This window comes from Carassius auratus, chromosome 6, assembly GCF_003368295.1.
Source record: "Carassius auratus strain Wakin chromosome 6, ASM336829v1, whole genome shotgun sequence".
NCBI classification, from domain to species: domain Eukaryota; kingdom Metazoa; phylum Chordata; class Actinopteri; order Cypriniformes; family Cyprinidae; genus Carassius; species Carassius auratus.
Window position 1 is genome coordinate 370,001 of NC_039248.1, and position 17,559 is coordinate 387,559.

The window sequence follows — 17,559 nt, forward strand, 5'->3', positions numbered from 1 at the left end:
TGTGTTACCTTCGGAATTGGGCAGGTCAGTCACAAAGTCAATCCCCAGATGGGATCAGGGCCTCCGAGGAACAGGTAGGGGTACGAGCTTGCCTGCCGGGAGCTGACGTGGAGTGGAAGACATGGCACATACTGAGCAACAGCGGACATACCTGATGACATCCCTGTACACACTGGGCCACCAGTCCAGAGCTTGGAAGAGCGAGAGGGTCTGTTGGCTGCCTGAATGTCCAGAGCCCGGTATACTGTGAACTGAGACCAGAAGGGATTGCCGCTGGGACCGGGGAACATAAATCCTCCCTTCTGGGCCTCCCAGTGGAGCAGGTTCTTCTCTAGTAGCGGCTCTGATTTCCTCATCCAAACGTGAGAGAGCATCAGCTTTGCAGTTGCAGTTTCCAGGGCGGTGGGTGATTGGTGAAGTTGAATCTGGTGAAGAACAGCGCCCACCAGCCCTGCCGGGGATTCAGTCTTTGGGTTTGGAGATTTTTATGATCTGTGATGACAGTAAAGGGGTGGTTAGCTCCCTCCAGCCAATGTTTCCATTCATCCAGAGCGCGCTTGATCGCTAACAGCTCCCTGTTCCCGATGTCGTTATTCTGCTCTGCTGGTGTCAGTTTCCTGGAAAAGTAAGTGCAAGGCTGGAGACCGAAAATGGAGACTCTGGATTTGGGTGCGAAAGATGGGAGCCATGCAGAAAGCTTCCTTTAGAGCTTTAAAGGCTTCGTGGGTGGTGGAAGTCCAGGACAGGGACTTGGGCTTACCTCGAAGTAGAGAGGTCATTGGGGCAGTTTGTAGACTGATATATTGAATAAAGCCTCAATAGAAGTTAGCAAATCCTAAGAACCTCTGGAGTTCCTTCACGGACTGTGGAACTGGCCACTCTTTGATGGCGGTTACTTTCCCCTGGTCCATCTGGATACCTTCTGGGCTGATGTTATAGCTTCAGAAAGAGATGGTGTTGTCGTAGCTTCTGTAGGACCTGCGTCACGTGATGGTGATGTTTGGCCAGATTCCGGGAATATATTAGGATATCGGCCATGTATACTATGAATGACTTGTGGAGGAATTCCCGGAACACCTCGTTCATGAATCCTTGGAAGACAGAGGGGGCGTTGGCGAGTCCATACGGCATAACGCAGTACTCGCAGTGTCCAGAAGGGGTGATGAAGGCCGTCTTCCATTCATCACCTTCACATATGCAAACGAGGTTATAGGTGCTGCGCAGGGCCAGCTTGGAGAGGGTGTGGGCTCCACGGAGTTCCTCGAGGGCGGCAGGGACCCCCGTCCAGTTATGACTTGGTATCTCATAATTTAGACTTTTTATGTCATAATTCTCCAAAGATTTTTTGTTCTTATGTGGGAGAAGTCCCAGACCCCGAACCAGAGACTGGCACCACTTTTCCTTTATGAGCAACAACTGCAGAAAAACCAGCTTACTTGTTAGTTTTTTTTGCACCATATTTTTGTTGTTGTTGTTTGATATGCATGTCAGACTGTACCACTTTACTGTGGTAAAACCACACACACAACCTCACACAAGAGATTACTCTTTTATCCAGATATTTCCAGCTGTTTAAGATTGTGATTCCAGATCAGGTTCATATGCAGACTGTCAGTGTTAGAGATCTTGCTGCGCTGGTGATTGAAAGAGCACTGATAACAAAGGAAACACGTGTCAGGACGATCCTGAGATCATGAAAGCGTCTGGCATTTCTGCAGCTGTGTGATTGATTCAGACGATGAAGATGACAGCCATTGTTTCCTCCAGAGCTGTTCTCTAGACCGAGATGTTCATATCTCTGAGCAGACAGTAGACGTCTGCTGACCTTCATATTTGTAAGACTTTCACGCTGAAGCAGCTGATACCCGAAGCTGAAGATGACACATGAACGCCTCGTTCTGGAAATTTCCTATTGATTGCCGTCAGACACACAGACTGTAACCAGAAGAGAAATGCCACATTAATCAAGTCTGTTTATTGTCATTCTGTCATTCACCATCTTTTCTAGTCTGTGCCACCTCTTCCTGTCTGCCACTTCCTGTTTGCACTTTCTTTTTCTTTATTCCAGAATATCTGAATGTTGTTTCATCAGATCAATGAATCTGCAGCTCGGGTCATTAATGTGCAGCAAACACATTTAAACTCAGACGCTGGCTTTACTGTTCAAATCATCTTTCTCTGAGAGATCCATGTAGTGTATAATGTAGTTTACTGCATTAATTTAGCGTGAATATACAGTGGAGGTCAAAACCATTAGAACACTAGTGTTTCAGCAACTAAAAAATTGGTTTTAAATCAGTTTCTATCTTTCGCTGTAGTGTGCCAGTTGAAAATATCAGATTACATTTCCAAACATTTATTTTGCCATTAATTGTAATAAAAGTTAAATAAATGAATTAAAGGGGTTAGTCTTTCTATCCTAAATGAATTAAATCTAAATCGGTTTCAGAGTGTACTCACAAACAGCTCATGATCTGGTGTTTTCTGCAGCTCGGTTCTCTCTAAATAAATCTCTGTAAAAGTTTGACGTACCTTTGACAAAACATGCACCAGACCATCTTTACAACATTTGTAAAGTGCAGTTTTACATCAAAATAAAATGTTTAAAAATGAAGGAATTAAGACCGCAATAATTAATCATATTAGTTCATATTGTCAAAAAAATATATATTTTTAATTAATTTTTTTATTGCAAAGCCCCACAAATAAGTAAAGCAAACTTATATTAACTGTGCAGCCCGTGTTTCAGGAAAAGATAACAGGAAAAGCAGAGATGATATAATCATCAGTTTTGTTTATGTGTGTGTGTGTGTGTGTGTGTGTGTGTGTGCTGCTTATAGAGTAACTCAAACTCAAGTCAGGAGGTGAACGACAGACGAGTGCTGCATCTGATGAAGGAGGTTTATTACGGAAAGCAGCTCTTGTTGACGTGACTGTTTGTTCATTCTCTGCAGAACTTGGTGAACCACGGATGAAGATGATGATGATGGTGCTGAAGAAGAGGAACAGCATTAGAGGACGACTGTGTGTGTGTGTGTGTGTGTTTGTGTTGAGCTGATCTTCATTTACTGTGAGCAGATAAAGTCTCTTCAGCGTCTGTTTCTCTCTTCATTCTCTCATTACTCTGTCAGCTTTCAGTGACTGTGAAGAGTGTTCTTCAGTCTGAAGCTCAATCCACTCTGATGAATATGATTAAACTCAACCATAACGGAGATAATAAACATCTTTGTCCACTGCTGTGTGCTCTGAGAACATGTATTTTCACTGAACATAAAGCACTATTTCACTATAGTTGATGCATTTTTGAAAAAATATGAATCTCTAATATTTCAGTATAGTTTATGCATTTCTGAACATAAATCGAATATTTAGTGTAGTTTATGCATTTTTAAATCACTAATATATCAGTATATACATTTTAAACAAATCTCTAATATTTAAGTGTACTTCATGCATTTTTAAATCATATTTCAGTACAGTTGATGCATTTTTGAACATATACATCTCTTAATATTTATGCATTTTTAACAAAAAATTCTGTAATGTTTCAGTATAATTAATTAATTTTTGTAAGTAATATTTGCTTTGGCTATGAGATAATAAAAGATCTCCAGGAATTGGCATTAAGATCATTTCTAAGATCAATCTTTGCATCAGATTTATGTTAAAAAATCTGATGTTTTCTCTCTCCATCAGTTGATTTTTATACTTTGACTCACTTTTTCTGGCCCGGACAAACAGAGGTGTGAGTGTGAGTGTTTGATGAAGTCCTGCGAGAGCTGGTTCCTCAGGGATCAGGAACAGATCTCTGGATGCATTGTGTCTCTGTGCTTGTAGTTCTGGTCCCGCTGGTGGAGACGGATGGAGTTAACTGGGATCTGGCGTTCTCGATGTGTCATACTGATCTCCATCACTGCGTGTGAAACACAGAAGGAGAGTTAAACACTGATTCATACGTGCAGCTGCAGAAATACAGTTTATTCGTGTGACTGAACATACGACTGTGCTTTATGATGTTTGCTGAGCCCATATTAAAATAAAACCAGGATATGAAACTGCTGTCTTGTTTGAAGTAGAATATTAAATGATATAAAGATGGTCAGACTTCAGGGTCAGAAACACTAAATAAAAGAAAGATCAGACTCTTTCTCAGGAATTGCTGCCATTTGTGTCACGTGACCAGGAAGAAATCCATATTTTCATTGTTTACACTCAATATTTCAAATCTGTTATTATTAAAATTACATAAAAGAGTTTAGTTTTTTTGGAAAAAAAAGTATAAAATATTATGATTACAAGGATTTCTAAACTATTCAGTCAGCTGACCTTCTAAAATATTTATTTAATTTTCATTTTAGGTACATCTTTAGTTTTGTTGTGTGCTTTTATCATTTTTTTTTATATATATATACCTATATAGTTTTTTTTTAATTAATAAATTTTCACTTCAGCTTTAGTTCTAGTTATTTTAATACATCTTTATTTTTTTATTTAAATGTATTTTATTTTAATTAACTTTATTTCAAGTAACAACCATTTTTTAAATGGTTTTAGTTTAAGTTCATAACCGTTAACTATAATAACACTGGTTTTAAGTTAATATTTTAATAGTTTATCAACACATTTGCAATTTATGGTACTTTACTGTTGGTTAATGGTCACATGACATGCAGGGGAACAAATAAAATATTTCATCTTTTTTTGTGTGCGTTTGATTTTGATTCTTTTTTTTTTTTTGTCTTTTCGAAATATGTATATATTTTTATTTTACTTTTTTATGGTTTAATTTAATAATTAGCCTTTCATGGACCCCAGTTTGTTAAACCCCGATTTATTGCAATAGATTTCAAATAGACTGTGTCAGGATTGAAATATTATAATGTTTGATAATTAATAACTAGTGCTACTTTGCAAGATAAGATTGTAGTTAAAAGTCTAAGACTGTACTGATGGACCACTAATGTGAATAATATACTGTATATTAACACTGAGGAAATAAATACACAGTAATTCAAATATATACAGTGTGAAAGACTCTCAACATCATTATGATCATAACATTTCAGTGAAGTACAGCATGTTGTTACATATTCATTCACATATTATTGGTTCACAGCATCAGTTTCTTCAAAAATAACTGACGTTGACTTGAAGATCTCATATGGACTGTATCTGCACTGTAATGTGGTTTGGATTAAACATGTTGATAGATGTGATGTGTGACATTTGAGGCAGACATCTGCTCTGCTGGAGATATTCATATATCACACATCCATCCGAAATATCACTGGAGCAGCTTTTATTGCATTACTCTCAGTATTACAAGTGAAATTGTCATTTCAAAAAGATTTAATTGAATTTACTTTCATATGGAATTTTTATTCTAATCTCTTGCACTTTACATGTCATGAGGAGAGAAAGAGCTGCTGGGGAAAACTTCATTCACAGCCCGAAGCTCAGAAACAGACGCAAAGTGAACAAATGCAAATGAGTTGAATGAAAGTTTCTCCACAGCAGGTGCAAAGTGCCTTCAAACCATGAGAACATGCAAAAACTGAGCTGTTGTGGATCCACACACACACACACACACACACACACACACTAGTGCTACCAACTACAATCTGTAAATCTCTCAACAAGCGTATGTCAGAAGGGTTGGTGTGTGTGTGTGTGTCCTGTATTTGCATTTATAAGCATGCATTCACCATTATGTCATTAGAAAATCTAATTCCTCTGATGGCTTTCAAAAGTCAATGTAATGATCCAGATTTGCTCCTAAAGGCAAGATTGGCTTTTTACTTTCTTTCAGTCTTCCTTTTAAACACTTTAACACTTTTTTAATGCCGTGTGTGTGTGATGGAATCTCATTTCACAGCTCATTTAACACTCGTGGAAGCATATTCATGAAAATAAAGCCTCTCCGCTGTCGTTTCCATCGAGCTCCGTGTTCTGCGCTCATTATGAGCTGTTTACTCGCTTTAGTATAATGTAAAATAATTGGATCCGAGTCGTTGCAGTAACGAGTATCTGATGGAGAATAGTTGGTCTGATGCACTACTGGAGGAAAACACAGTTTGAGTCTCGCTCAACTGTAATCTGCAGGAAATATTCGGCTTAATCACAGTTTGTCTGATAATAATGCAGATGCCAAACCACAACATGCTCTCGTGCCAACAAGCATTATCTGATTATGATTGTCATAGCTGGTCTGTCATTATCTCATTATCTTCCTAACAGTTTACTTCGTATAAACTATGAAGCATTGCTCAATAAAGATGCACAAAGTTTAAAATGATGTTTCTGCCAAGATGAGCACAAATAACAGATGTGAGAATGAGCAACATGCTCTTATAAGTAAAGGCTATTAGAATAAATCAAATGTATAAATGCATACATATGTGCAGAATCAATGGCAACAGTTCACAGAAACATGAATGCTTACTGTATTCTAATAAATCTCATTTCAGTCAGATGAACTAAAGCTACGATTATAAAACTGATTGCATGCGTCACAATCAAAGCTGGGAGGAAAAAAGCTTAACAAATCTGTGAAACACATTCAACAGCCTGCAGTTTAGTTAAAATAAAACTATATTACCTGGTGCAAAAAATATATAGATGTATATTCTGATTGCTATCATTTCAGAAATGAACTAATAATAAAAAAGGATTTGAATAATACATTTGTCATGGCACTCAAGAGTTAAATAGGAGTAAAAGCTTTCAATGCATCATGGCTATTCAGTTATTTGAATTAAAACATTAAAATCTTTCCATCTGGCCTTGTACACATCTATTGTTGGCTCTTTGACGGTTTGCTTTTGTTCTTCTTCTGTAATCACTAAGAATTAAAGCATCTGATAAAAGCATAAATGTAAATATTTGAGCAAATCAGCTAGTCAGATTGAGACTTGTGGGCGGGGTTAACAGAAAGTGAGCTGTCAATCACCAAATGTGTTATAGTGTGTGTGTGTGTGTGTGTGTGTGTGTGTGGTTCACTCAGTGGAAACACAAATGACGTTAAATGCTCTTTGCAAATACTGGCAATTATTCAAAGGCTGCAGACAGTAGGGTCAAAGGTCAACAATAGTTTACTATGATGTCACTCATCAATAGAGGAAAGGATAATCTATGGGATTTCTTGGGATTGTTATTTGACTGCTACAGGAAAACCATTCATCCAGTGGTTTTCCAAACACCTATATGTCATTTGTTTCTGGAGATTTCTAAATGGCCTAAAATGTCCAGGTTTTAACTTTGTTTACAGTCTCTCTACAGTCCTCATACATTATATGAAGACATATCTGAACTGCTTTTACCGTTCTCTGTAGATCAAACTTTCTCTCACGCCACGATTGGGCAATCATTTACAATTCCTCCATGCAATTGGTCAAACTACTTTTCAGTCTTTACCTTCAGCAAGTCTGAAAACAACAGGAAAAACAAAGCTAAAACCTAGATATATTAGGCAATTTAAAACCCATGAAGAAGTAGATATATGGCCTCCCTTAAAAAGTCCAAATACCATGCAACAAATGTATTCTAATATTTCATTTGTCAGCTTAAAAGCTATGAAAGTAAAAGTTTATACACTGTTTCTTGTCAAAACAGCAAAAAGTATAAGCAAACAGAAAAGCACCCTTTATAGCTGAGGTAAAGGGACTTGTGAAGTTGCACACGTATGGAAACACTTCTGCAGATGTACGGTGGCCTGAGGGCGCCATTTCAGATTGAGTGTCATTTCACATGAAGAGCTGTGAGGAGATGAGAAGCGTGGAAAACAGCTTTACCTGAGACTCCCAGCTGTGTGTGTGTGTGTGTGTGTAAGATACAAATACACTACAACATGTATATGTTTGCATTGGTGAATTGGCCTATCTACACACAATATTTGTATATTACAGTAATAACTGAGCACTTCATCTCAGGCCTCAGTGTGTGTGCACTCATGGCTCTCTCTCTCTCTCGTGGTCCTGACTGAACCGCCTCAGGACTGTTAAACACAGATCTCCGCTGTGCTTCTGTGGCTTTAGACAGTTATTTGAGGATCAGCTCCACACCTCCAGGTGTAAACAGATGCCGTTCTCAGCTCTGAACCCCCAGGTAGAGCTCATCTCGCTGGAGTAAAGAGCCGAAACGTCCCCCTCCTCTGCCACCTGTGAGGAAATCACTCACCTCGGCCTGAAATACTCCTCAGAAGAGACGTCAGAAGAGGTATGGAAGATCATTAGAAGTGCATGGACAGTGACTGATTGGTGTTAAATGTGTGTGTGATGCTGCTCTGTGCTCCTCTCTGGATTGTATTTCTGTCACTGTTATATGACAGAGATGAATGGCTCTGAGGGTTTGTTTGTGGAGGAGTGTGTGTGTGTGTGTTTGGAGACGGCTGAAGTGATGTCATGAGTCACTGGGTGTGATGTCTTAGCAAGCTGAAGATAAGTGTTAATGAGCAACCAAAGCTTGTGTATCATTCAGAACTGATAATATAGCCTACAGTAATTGTCAAGCGTTTGGAAACTTTTAATGAAGTCTCTTCTGCTTGCTAGGGCTGCATTTATGTGCTCAAATGCAGTAAAAACACTAACATTATGAAATAATATTTCAATTTAAAATATCTGTTTTCTATCTGAATACATTGTAAAATGTAATTTATTCCTGTGATCAAAGCTGAATTTTCAGCATCATTACTCCAGTCTTCAGAGGCACTAGATCTTTCAGAAATCTTTCTAATTTCATGAGCTTTCTCCTAAACACTGTAGAGTTTGATTGGACACACACTCTTTGACATCAGCAGCAAATTAATTAGGAGCTGGGGAAGTGTTCCTCCTGTTTAAAAGTCTGTTTATACAACACTGGGACAGTGTCTACATCGATCCACATCTGTCTTCCTGCAGGTTATACAGTTACACGAGAAGGTGGCGACTTGTGAGTCAATCGAATCACTCATTCTCACGATTAATACAAAACACTTTTCATCAGTGAGTGAGTCACTGAATTTCTCACTCAACTAGTCCTTCAGAAATGCTTGAATGTCCACTTAGACAAGAAAAGACCATTTTATCAACAACACTCGCTGTGTTTACATGGACAACCGTATTCCTATTTTAACATGACTAAGACAATACTCTGATTAAGAATCTATCACATAAACAGAGATTTTTGACTAACTTAATCTGGCTAAAGTCATACTCAAAGTAAACACAATTCGATTAATGTAGAGTATTCCTATTTTAGTCACATTATCGAAGTACAGTATAGACATGTACACGCTTTAATCACACTATTACCATAGAGGAGGACATTTCGCAGCATTTTGAATAAAGAATATTCTAAAAGCAACTAAAGTAAACGCTTTCATCATAATTTTGCCTTATTTAGAATAAGATACAAGCAGTTAGGTCACCGATGTTCATGTCAACGTAGTTTTTGTTTTATGTGACACTTAGGCCTCAGAAAATCTGAACAGATGGAAGTGAAAAACAGTCGATATCACAGCAGTCCAGGGTACACAGAAACATGTCACAAACATTGTCAAATCCAGTGATCATGACGTTCCCTCGGCAGTGTTCAAGTCCCAGCTGTGTGCTCGTTCTCGTGGTGTTAAACATCTGGGGATTTGTGAGTTGAAGTGACAGAGTTCACACAAACAAACAAACAAACAAACAAACAACTACAGAGCAGCAGATTTTGCAGAACTGCAGGAAAAGGCGGCAAAAAAAAAAAAAAGATTTCCGTGCATCATTTACAAACTTCTACTCGTGTTATTTTAATGTTTGATTAGGTTAGTTTTATAAATAAAAAAGGAAAAAAAATTTTTTTTTTACTTTTTATTTGTGTTCTTAAGAATCAACAAAAATAATGTCCAGGGTCACAAACACTCATAAATATTTTGCATGCTTATTAGCATGTGAGCTGAAGATGCTAAGCAATATTCATCATATCTAACTGATCCCAGAGCAACTACGAACATCAGCATATCTTTGTTTTCTGTTTAGCATTCACACTCACTGAGTGCAGCTCCTCAGAGATCTGATCCTAAAAACACATCCGCCAAAGTCCGACCCGCCAGTTCAGATGTGTTCAGAGAATCAACCGTCAGATTGTATCCTAAATGAAAAGATTGATGGTTTTTACCCAAAATACTGTATTTTCTCTTCTTTTTAAATGTTAATCTAAGTTGACCTCCCGATTATTTTCTGAAATTTGTTTCTGTATATGGACAGAGTTTGATTGTAGCTTTTACATTTCCACATTGTGCGGATCATGTGCGGTCATTATGGAAACCACAAACTTCCGCTTGCTGGCCGCTGCTTCAGTATCCAATTATCCATCATTTGACATCACAATTGTTAAGTGGGCATTTTCTAAGACTTATGGTTAATGAATGGTTATTGTCATAGCTGTGATCCGCTGTTCCTGCTTTCAGATCTGCTTTAACAACATGTATACGTTCTTTCAGTTTTCAGTATGAGCTTTCACTGCCATCAATTGTCAATGGATTAGTTTGAACAGGACTTGGTTGCACGTACTATTATTAGCGCCAGACTACAATAAAATACCTAAGTGAATCATCAGCTGTGGTTTAAATAGCACTGAGCATGTCTTCTCCTTCTGCATGACTTTATCTGGTTTTAATTGGCCTTGAAATCTGAGAAAGATCTTTTAATCAGTGAAAATAAGACGCCATCTGAGAAGAAAAGCTCAGAAATGTTCATTTGTTTCAAAGCACCAGTCGTCTTCTGTTCTGCTGTCATGGTCTGGCTACTAAAAGAGGGATAAAATTAAGTTAAAATTGAGTCATGTTCAATAATGAGGACTGATTCATTCAATTAAGATGAATTCATAATGTCTCTCAAATGCTAGTAATTGTTTCATTGCGGGTTTATGGAAAAATAAAGACGTTCAGAGAACAAGAACTGTGGCCTTCAACAGGAAAAACAGAAGCTCATTGGGAAAACCCATCTTCTGCTTGAAAACACTGAGGCATGGGACACAACAGAAGTCATTCTGAGAAAACAGCCGCTTACAGGAGAAGCAAAAATCATTCACCTTTAAGATATAGTTACATATGACTCCAACATCTAACATACTTTCCCTAAACAATACAATTCAGATACTGTATGTTCCTCAAGAATACAAGAGTTCGAAATAAAATCTCTCACACTATGCCTCCAAAAATAGACTCACGATGAACTTAATATGGGCAGCTAGCTGTGATCCGAAGCCCTGTAACCCGAGAGGAGGATGTTGTCTCCTCAGCTGAGCTGATAGAATTAGATGTGATTATAGAGTCTCAAAGGAAGCCATCATAGATGTACATTCAGTGACTGAGGTTTTGTCTCAGCCAACATAACAATGATTCGGCAAGAACTGTGTGTATGGATGTGCCAAACTTTATAAGGTCTTTAATACGGTCAAACGAGTGCCTTGGACTCTTTAACAAGCTCAACTCCAGACATAATGCAAAGACCGTAAACATTAAAGCGTCCAAGGTCAAAGCCAAAACAGTCAATTCCAATTCCAGCGAGACAAGAGGATGAATGTAATCTGAAACCAAGAACGCAAGCACAACTATCCTCAAACCAGAAAACAAGGCTTCATCTAGCAGCGTTTCCATACATCACAGTGCAAAAGAGACATGCAAAGTATTTAACAGTTGAAATCACAAGAAACAGGTGAAAAGAGTGCCGCTTTGTTTAAAAAATGGTGCAGAAAGTTTGGTGCACAGACATGCTGGTTGATGAAAGAGCACAGATTTAGCACATATTATTTAGGTTTTGCACAAATAATTAATATGAACTTTTTTATGTACTCCTTCAATAAAAACAGGTGAGTTCAATAGATTTTGCCAGCTGAAATGTAAGTGCGGCTTGCTTTAGAAATATCCAAAAATCATTCAAACAGCAATCTCATGGGAACATTCATTCTTGTCAGCTAATTCAAATAGTAAACAAAGTGTCTCATTTACCTTGATAACTTCTTTCCAACATCTGTCAGATCCAAGATTTTGTACATTCTAAAAAAATGACGCTTCCAATGGTTTTTTTTCGTAGAAATGTGATAAAGAACCTTCCAGTGAACTCTTCTTCATGTCAACAGTTCTAAAGGACCTTCATGGAACCATTGATGCCATTAAAGAACCTTTATTTTTTTAAGAGTGTAGATCAGTGCATAAATACATGGATCAGCAGTTAGTCCAGAATGACTGGTTGGTCGAGTGGGAATGTTTGAATGTGGGGGGTTTCCGGTTGCATTCCAGGCTATTATATCTTTTCACATTATAATTAACCAAAATGGCTCCATATGTAAGTGTATGTACGTCTTGAATTTGCTTTTTGTTTTATGAACAGATATTTATATGCTGTCTGCAACCACCACTCAGCAAAACATTCAAACCAATTCCAGTGCTGGATGACCATTCACTGTAACAAATACTAGAAGAACTGAAGATGCTTCCTCTGTATTCGATTTATCCCTGCCTTGAGCGGTTTCATGGAGTGGTGAGGACAAGCCTACCATTGCAACTAAATGACGCTTGTGCCTCCGGTGGTGTGTGGATGTCTGTATGAAACCTGTGCAGAAAACAGAGTTGTTAATCTCCTTATGGCTGCAGTCTTTAAGTAGTGGAATGTGGTGGATGGTTGTACTAATGTGACATGGTCTGGTGTGTGTGTGTGTGTGTGTGTGTGTGTTTTAATAGCTTGTCTAATCTCATCCCAGCAGGATTGCCAATTCTTGCCATGTGGCTGTGCCTCTAACAGGATTCAGAAAAACAGAGGGTCTACACTTTATTGGGTGATGACCAGTCGGTGAGTGCATGCATGCTGAGGTAAATTATATTACTAAATAACTTATTGGTGCAGTAATGTTGCACTTGTTGTTGTCATTTATCAAGTGCCCTGAATAAATGAATTCTTGCAGTATACTAATGTTGTTTTATTAAGTGATTATCCAATATGAGCACAATTAGCTAAGAGCCAGATGCTGTCCAGATCTGACCTGTATACTAAGACACGTCATCAAGTGATTTCCTTTTCCAGGCTAGTTCAAACACTTTGATGTGGTTTGGCAAGAGTTTTTTTTTTTTTTAAGACATGAAAGAAAGACATTAATCATATGGAAAGCAATATCAGAGTATCTGTTGAGATCTGGCTTTATTGCAGCTCCAACCTTTTGTAGGGTTTTGTTTGAATTATTTATATTGACAAATACTTGTATCTCCATGCTTGCTTGCATTCACACAGTGTTTGTGAGTCTGTGGAGTTGATGTGCGTGAGTGTGAGGGATGTCGCCACCAGCGGATCAATCGACTGTGGCCTGAGAGAGCTTTTGTTCTGTATTCAAGTAATCACATGCTCACACAAACTCACCAGACTCTGCTTAGTTAACTGCATCACATTATTGCTAAAGGAATAATTTCAGAGATGTTTTATGTTAATGCTTTCAGCACAAGTGAGTTTCCTGTTTTTTTTTTTCTGTTAATAAAAAGGGATCAATTTGATTGCTGTCCAATAATGATTTGTGTAAAATCTTTAACCGAAAATGAAAAAGGTTCTAAATTGCATTTTGACAAATGTAATGTACAGTAATTGTAATACTGTTGTGCTATATTTTGTTTCAGCTGTATATTTTGCTGCATTGTATATTGCATTTTATGTTTTTCTACACTGTCAATGTTGGGATAATTTCTCTGCATCAAATTCCTCCAGTTGTACTTGAACTGATTTGGGAAATAACTTCAGCTTCACAAGAAAGTCAGACGCCGCGAGGTGGCGCTCTAGAGCAGCATCCGTGCGCGCACCTCGCGCGTAATTGATCGTTTCCAGCTCAGTCAGTCCTCGCGCTGCTCAGATCGAGGCTGTTCTTCTTCTGAACGCGGCTCGCGCCACGGAACGGGATATTTTGGCGAGTTTGGGAATTTAACTATGACTAGGACATGCCATCCAAAGATCACTCTAACGTGTAAGTGCCATACTGTCTACGTTAAAATGGTTAGAAATCTTCATGGCAGTAGTCTTGTTGCCCAGGTCTGTGTTGAGACGAGACTCGTGTAGTGTGTAAATTAAGCATTGCTGTTGTGTTCAAGTGTTGAAACCAGCGTTTGGCTTTTACGCTTTCCGAATACCACGAATTATTCTGTACAGAACTATAAGAACCCTGCGTTCAATTGTTGCCTGAGACTGGATTTTGACCATTGATCACATTTTGCGACTTTGTAAACACTTGGATGTCCGGTTTGCTGGAAATGTGTTTTCACACAGTGCTTTTACAAGAGCGTAATCTGGAATGAAAGGTTGGGAGTTTGTTACCGATTACATTTCCTTCAACGCTCGGCTGAATGGCAGCGTTAAAGTATCAAACGTATCGGTTTCGGTTACTTGATCCGGTTTGTATACTTTCCAAACACGTTGTAGCGTTCAACAAACTCTGATCGTGTTTGACTGCTTTGTGTCAAGGCGTTAAGAGTCCAGAGAAGATCCACAGCGAGCGGCATGGTCAGGGATTGTTCTGGTAGTGTTCGGTCAAAGTTACTGAGAACGATAAGAAACTGACGTCCCTTAGGCGTTTTGGGTAATTCTCACCTACATAAAGACCATGGATGCGTTTCCCAAAAGCATCGTAAGCTTAAGTAGCCTACATAATAGATCCATTGAAACCAATGCAGCTGCGATCAGTTTAGGCTTATGATGCTTTGGGGAAACGGAGCACTCAGGAACGCTGTGTATGAACGCTCCGATTTGAAAATCGTCTCGGAGCCATATGTTGTTAAAACGGCTATTTTTAAACTACCTCTCCTGTTTCTCCATCCAGAGGAACCCTCATCTGAGAGGACCACATGTTGCTTTGGTAGAAATCGATTGGCTCTAATTGATTTATGCATTATTAGTAACGGTGTGTCGTGTTAAAAGGGCGTTAACAGCAGAACTGGTATGGTATGGCGCATCTGAAGGTTCTGTCGGTCCGTGGGTGTGTGTAAGCGCCCACATAAGCTACTATTCATTTTCTTGGTCTTTATTAGATCTGCATTAATGTGATCCTGTAAGGGGCTTGAAACCCATGCATAAACCATTTGCGAGAAGTTGACAGACATGACCGCATCATTTGCCCCTTACATGACCACTGAGCTCGCGCAGGCTTTTTAATGAACATTGACTGGTGGGGTTTTGGTGGTGTCTCTAAAAGGGTTTAAGAAATAGACCCTAGTAAAACGATTGGTCTCGACATCTCAGACGACTATTCATGGTCCCTGTCTTTTCTATTGCTATCATGACGTGACGGTTAAGAGCGTGACGGACATTCAGATGGAAATTGGGAGTGTTTCCTCATGCGCGAGGGACTCCAATACAGCCCTAACAGGAGTAATATCCTATGAAATAATATTAATAAAAAATAAAACATTTTAGGCCCCGTAGGTCAGCGAGTTAAAGTCATATTCTTCTTTTGGACGTGTATTATGAAAATAATTAATATCTGTGTAATGTGAACCAAACCACTTAACGGTTGTTGCGGTTGAATGACTTTATCACCTCATTATTAGATTCATGGATTCTTAATGTTGTACGTGTGCCAAATAATTTCGATTGGTAAAATATTTAATAAGCACTTTTAAACGTGTTATCAGGGTGAAACCTATGGTTGTAAGCATTTAATATTAAAATTAGCAAGAGTTCGAGGTCTCTCAGACCCCACACAGTCTAGAATACGAACCTGATGTAGTGTCGAGCAAACTTTACCTCAGAATAAAGACCTGTGACCTTGCGAAGTGTGTTTTTACTGTGAAAAATCCTTTATAGAGATTCGCGCCGGGAGTATTTGTGATGTGTGGAGTTTGGAATGCGAGCTGGCCCGCGTGCTGCTGTAGAGATGTGCGCATGCGCGAAGGCTTCCCCTCCTCACTGGCGCGACTGGTTTTACTCGGACCCACAGCAACTAATGACCAAGATTAGCTCCTTTACCAAAATAATTTATCTCAGCAAGACAAAAAAATGATTGGAAATAAATTGCATGTGCGGGGGATATAATTACTTTGCGAAGGATACAAGCGTTGCAGTAAATTGGGCACAAAGGGAGAGAATTAGGCTATTGTTTTTGTTATGGATTATTATGAGTGGAGATGTGAAATGAATTTGGACAAATTAAAGATTAATGAACGTGTAGGGGAGACAGAGAGGGAGAATATCTTCTTGGCAGACTAGCTGCAATAAGCATTACAATTTATGGCACAGTGGTGTTATCAAATGGTAATAGATTTGATTTCATGGTGTAGTATAGGTTCTTGCCAAAAACCCATGGCAGTACCATGGTATTTTTGGTACTTGTTTGTAAGTGAAAGTGTTCAGCTACGAGAGTGACTTCTTTGTGTATTTTGTGCTGCTCTCGTGTTGTCATCATCCCAGGCTTCAGCAAGAGAGCTCATAATTGTGGCATTCTGTGGCCCATAGCTCACCCTCTGTTTGACTTCTATTTATAATCTCTCTCTGCGTCCTCTGTCTCTGTCTCTCACGCTGTACTGGGTCAACGCTTGTGTGCTGCTTTGCCAGTCCATAACACAGGGGTTTCAGGATCTACAACTTGACTGAAAGAAGTCTTTAGGGCTTCTTATGATCTAATGGTCTCTTTTGCTCTATTATAAGTTGTGTTAGTGAGTTATGAAAATATTTTCTCTGTTCAGAGGATGTTACTCCATAGACATTTGAAGGCTCTCAAGCAAATCAAAGTTAATTTTAGTTATAAAATTGACATGTAGTTTTTTTTTCATTTATTATTTTTATTATTTTAGTGTTTGTTTTTCTAGCTGCGTCTAATTACCATGATGTGATTTAGCTGTTAATGTTGTAAAACCAACCCAGAAAAGTGGAAATACAGGACTTTTTCTTTGGAAATTGCTTTGCATTCATGTAACTCCTGTTTGTTTAAATTTTTTTCTCATTTATATCCCACTCACTCACTCACACACACACTAATTTTCTTACTTGTCCTAAGGCCAGTGGTGATATTAAAAAGCATTTAAAAGGCCTCGCTGTTGCTGTGTTTGTTAAAAAGCAAACAGCAAGAGGTCTTCTTCACACACAGACACCGTTAAATCTGTCCAACCTTCAGGCAGTGACTGCACAGTTTGAACCGCCATGAAATGACATGTTCATTTGTTCCATACTAGTGATAGACTGATAAATTGTTCAGTATTTGCCCATTTTAAAATCATCAGCATTGGCTGATACCTTTATCCACTTGGCTTTACCCACTAGACTTGTTGATGGATAATGGCCAGTTGTGGTTTTCAAATATTTTAGTCAATTTTGAGTCCTTTTCTGCATGAATGTTTACATCCCAATTGCAATAATGTGTATTTGTGTGTCCCACATCCCATACATATGTCCTTTTATTCTTTGAGACTTTGGCGGCCTCAAACTCTAGTTATCAACCCATATTGGTCAGCTACTAGTCAACAAACCATGCTAGACTGATATCACGCTTCAGAATGCAGACAAATGCTTCACAAACTTCAATCAAGACTCTCAATGAGACAGCAAACATACATTTTGACCTTTGCAGTCTAGC

At 38.6% G+C, this 17,559-nt stretch overlaps 2 protein-coding genes across 2 annotated transcripts in view; both read left to right on the top strand.

Annotated features, from left to right (window-relative positions):
* LOC113105141 (MICOS complex subunit mic25a-like) overlaps nt 1–3,291 on the top strand; it is a 22,097-nt gene extending 18,806 nt beyond the window's left edge. Inside the window, exon 5 of the mRNA XM_026266296.1 lies at nt 2,955–3,291. Coding sequence (XP_026122081.1) covers nt 2,955–2,975 — 21 coding nt within the window. The 3' untranslated portion in view covers nt 2,976–3,291. The remainder of the gene's footprint in view (nt 1–2,954) is intronic.
* A 10,541-nt stretch (nt 3,292–13,832) lies between these two features.
* LOC113089396 (plexin-A1-like) overlaps nt 13,833–17,559 on the top strand; it is a 111,054-nt gene continuing 107,327 nt past the window's right edge. The window contains exon 1 of the mRNA XM_026256005.1: nt 13,833–13,962. The gene's annotated coding sequence lies outside the window, so the exon portion shown is untranslated. The remainder of the gene's footprint in view (nt 13,963–17,559) is intronic.